This window comes from Lottia gigantea (assembly GCF_000327385.1).
Source record: "Lottia gigantea unplaced genomic scaffold LOTGIsca_449, whole genome shotgun sequence".
Classification (NCBI taxonomy): Eukaryota; Metazoa; Mollusca; class Gastropoda; family Lottiidae; genus Lottia; species Lottia gigantea.
Window position 1 is genome coordinate 3,020 of NW_008709575.1, and position 2,055 is coordinate 5,074.

The 2,055-nt window shown below is 38.9% G+C and overlaps 1 protein-coding gene across 1 annotated transcript; it reads left to right on the plus strand.

Moving 5' to 3' along the window:
* Nucleotides 1–275: 275 nt before the first annotated feature.
* On the plus strand, nucleotides 276–1,078 carry LOTGIDRAFT_175834 (hypothetical protein; the record flags this gene model as incomplete). Its single annotated transcript, XM_009060849.1, has 2 exons — nucleotides 276–690; nucleotides 960–1,078. 2 exons carry the CDS (start codon nucleotides 276–278, stop codon nucleotides 1,076–1,078), a joined length of 534 nt encoding a protein of 177 aa, XP_009059097.1.
* Nucleotides 1,079–2,055: the final 977 nt, after the last annotated feature.

Below are 2,055 nucleotides of genomic sequence, written 5' to 3' on the forward strand. Positions count from 1 at the left end.
TCCAAGGTTTTGATGTTTTTGTAACACTTCGAACGGTTTTGAAAATCTTATGTCCTTGGTGTTTTAGAAACTTTTGTTAACTTTATATCTTGAAATAATCATTTTGAAAATTACCATATCTTATTCTACACAAGTCAATTTCAAATTTAAGAAACATTTTACTGAAATCTTCGATTGTTTCTTTTCTTTCAGTAGTCATGTTTACGATAATTTCCAAAATTCCACCTGAATCAGAAGTTCCTGAAGTAGGAATGTTTAGACGAAGTCCAGCTGAAATGATGAGAGATTTTGCAAGACAAAATCTACATTTGGACGCGTCCAGAAATGATGAACCAAGCTCTGGAGATCCAGCAACACGACATGTGAATGTTATACGTAGTGAAAAGTCACCCGTTTTGACTAATGGTTCATTACGTCTACTGCAGTCTGCGGAAACGGAAACAGAAACGTCTGAGAATGTTCCAGTCGGATCTGATGACGACCTGGTGAAGAAATTAAGACAAAAGAATCTATATTTAGATTTATCGCAGTATGTAATACCGAAAAAACCTGCTGTGGATTTCTCCAAATACGTCATCAACAGACCTGAGGTTCACGGTGATTCCATTGACATTAAAGATGAATCCAAAGACGTTATGAAAGTTCCGGATGTTCATTCAAATATCACAGAAGGGAATGGAAACATAAAACGTTAGTATACTCTGAAATATTTATTAAGTTTCCATCTGACACAGCTATAGTGGACAAGACTGTCCCCGAGGTCATTCTTCAATATATTCTTGAGTCCAGGTCCGATAACTGAATGTCTATAATAAATACTGTGACGGTGGAAGGACATGCCCACATCTTGGTTATCCATTTCGACATCCCATAAGGAGAGATTTTATTTTTCAAAAATCTCCACCTAATACTCTCTTTGAGTAATTTGTTTCAGAATATGAAATATTTTATCATTTCAGAAAAGAAACCATCAAGATTTCAAAGATTAAGACGAAGTTTACAAGATTTAAAGAAAAGAGTAACTCGACCTTTTACACTTTTAACAGGCTGTTTCAACTCTAAACAAAACAGAGAATAAAATGGAATTATAACTTGACGGAGTACTGTTTATATTTTGAGATATTTTTATATAACCTATTGGACATTTTTATTTTGGATTAAAGTATATTTCTTAATTAGCATTCTTCTTTGATAAACCAGCTTTACATACGTCTTTGAATTACACCTTTGATAAATGCAAGGATTACCAAGCTACAGCAAGCACAAGATCCCAACTCTAGACAAAACCATGACTTTAGACAAGAAAGCACAAGGTCCCAACTCTGGACAAAGCCATGACTTAAGACAAGCAAGCACAAGGTCCCAACTCTAGACAAAGCCACGACTTTAGACAAGGAAGCACAAGGTCCCAACTCTAGACAAAGCCATGACTTAAGACAAGCAAGCACAAGGTCCCAACTCTAGACAAAGCCATGACTTAAGACAAGCAAGCACAAGGCCCCAACTCTAGACAAAGCCATGACTTAAGACAAGCAAGCACAAGGCCCCAAACCTAGACAAAGCCATTACTTTAGACAAGGAAGCACAAGGCCCCAACCCTAGACAAAGCCATGACTTAAGACAAGCAAGCACAAGGCCCCAACCCTAGACAAAGCCTTGACTTTAGACAAGGAAGCACAAGGCCCAAACCCTAGACAAAGCCATGACTTAAGACAAGCAAGCACAAGGCCTCAACTCTAGACAAAGCCATGACTTAAGACAAGCAAGCACAAGGCCCAAACCCTAGACAAAGCCTTGACTTTAGACAAGAAAGCACAAGGAAGCATAAGGCCCCAACTCTTGACAAAGCCATGACTTTAGACAAGAAAGCACATGGAAGCACAAGGCCCCAACCCTAGACAAAGCCATGACTTTAGACAAGGAAGCACAAGGCCCCAACCCTAGACAAAGCCTTGACTTTAGACAAGAAAGCACAAGGAAGCATAAGGCCCCAACTCTTGACAAAGCCATGACTTTAGACAAGAAAGCACATGGAAGCACAAGGCCCCAACCCTA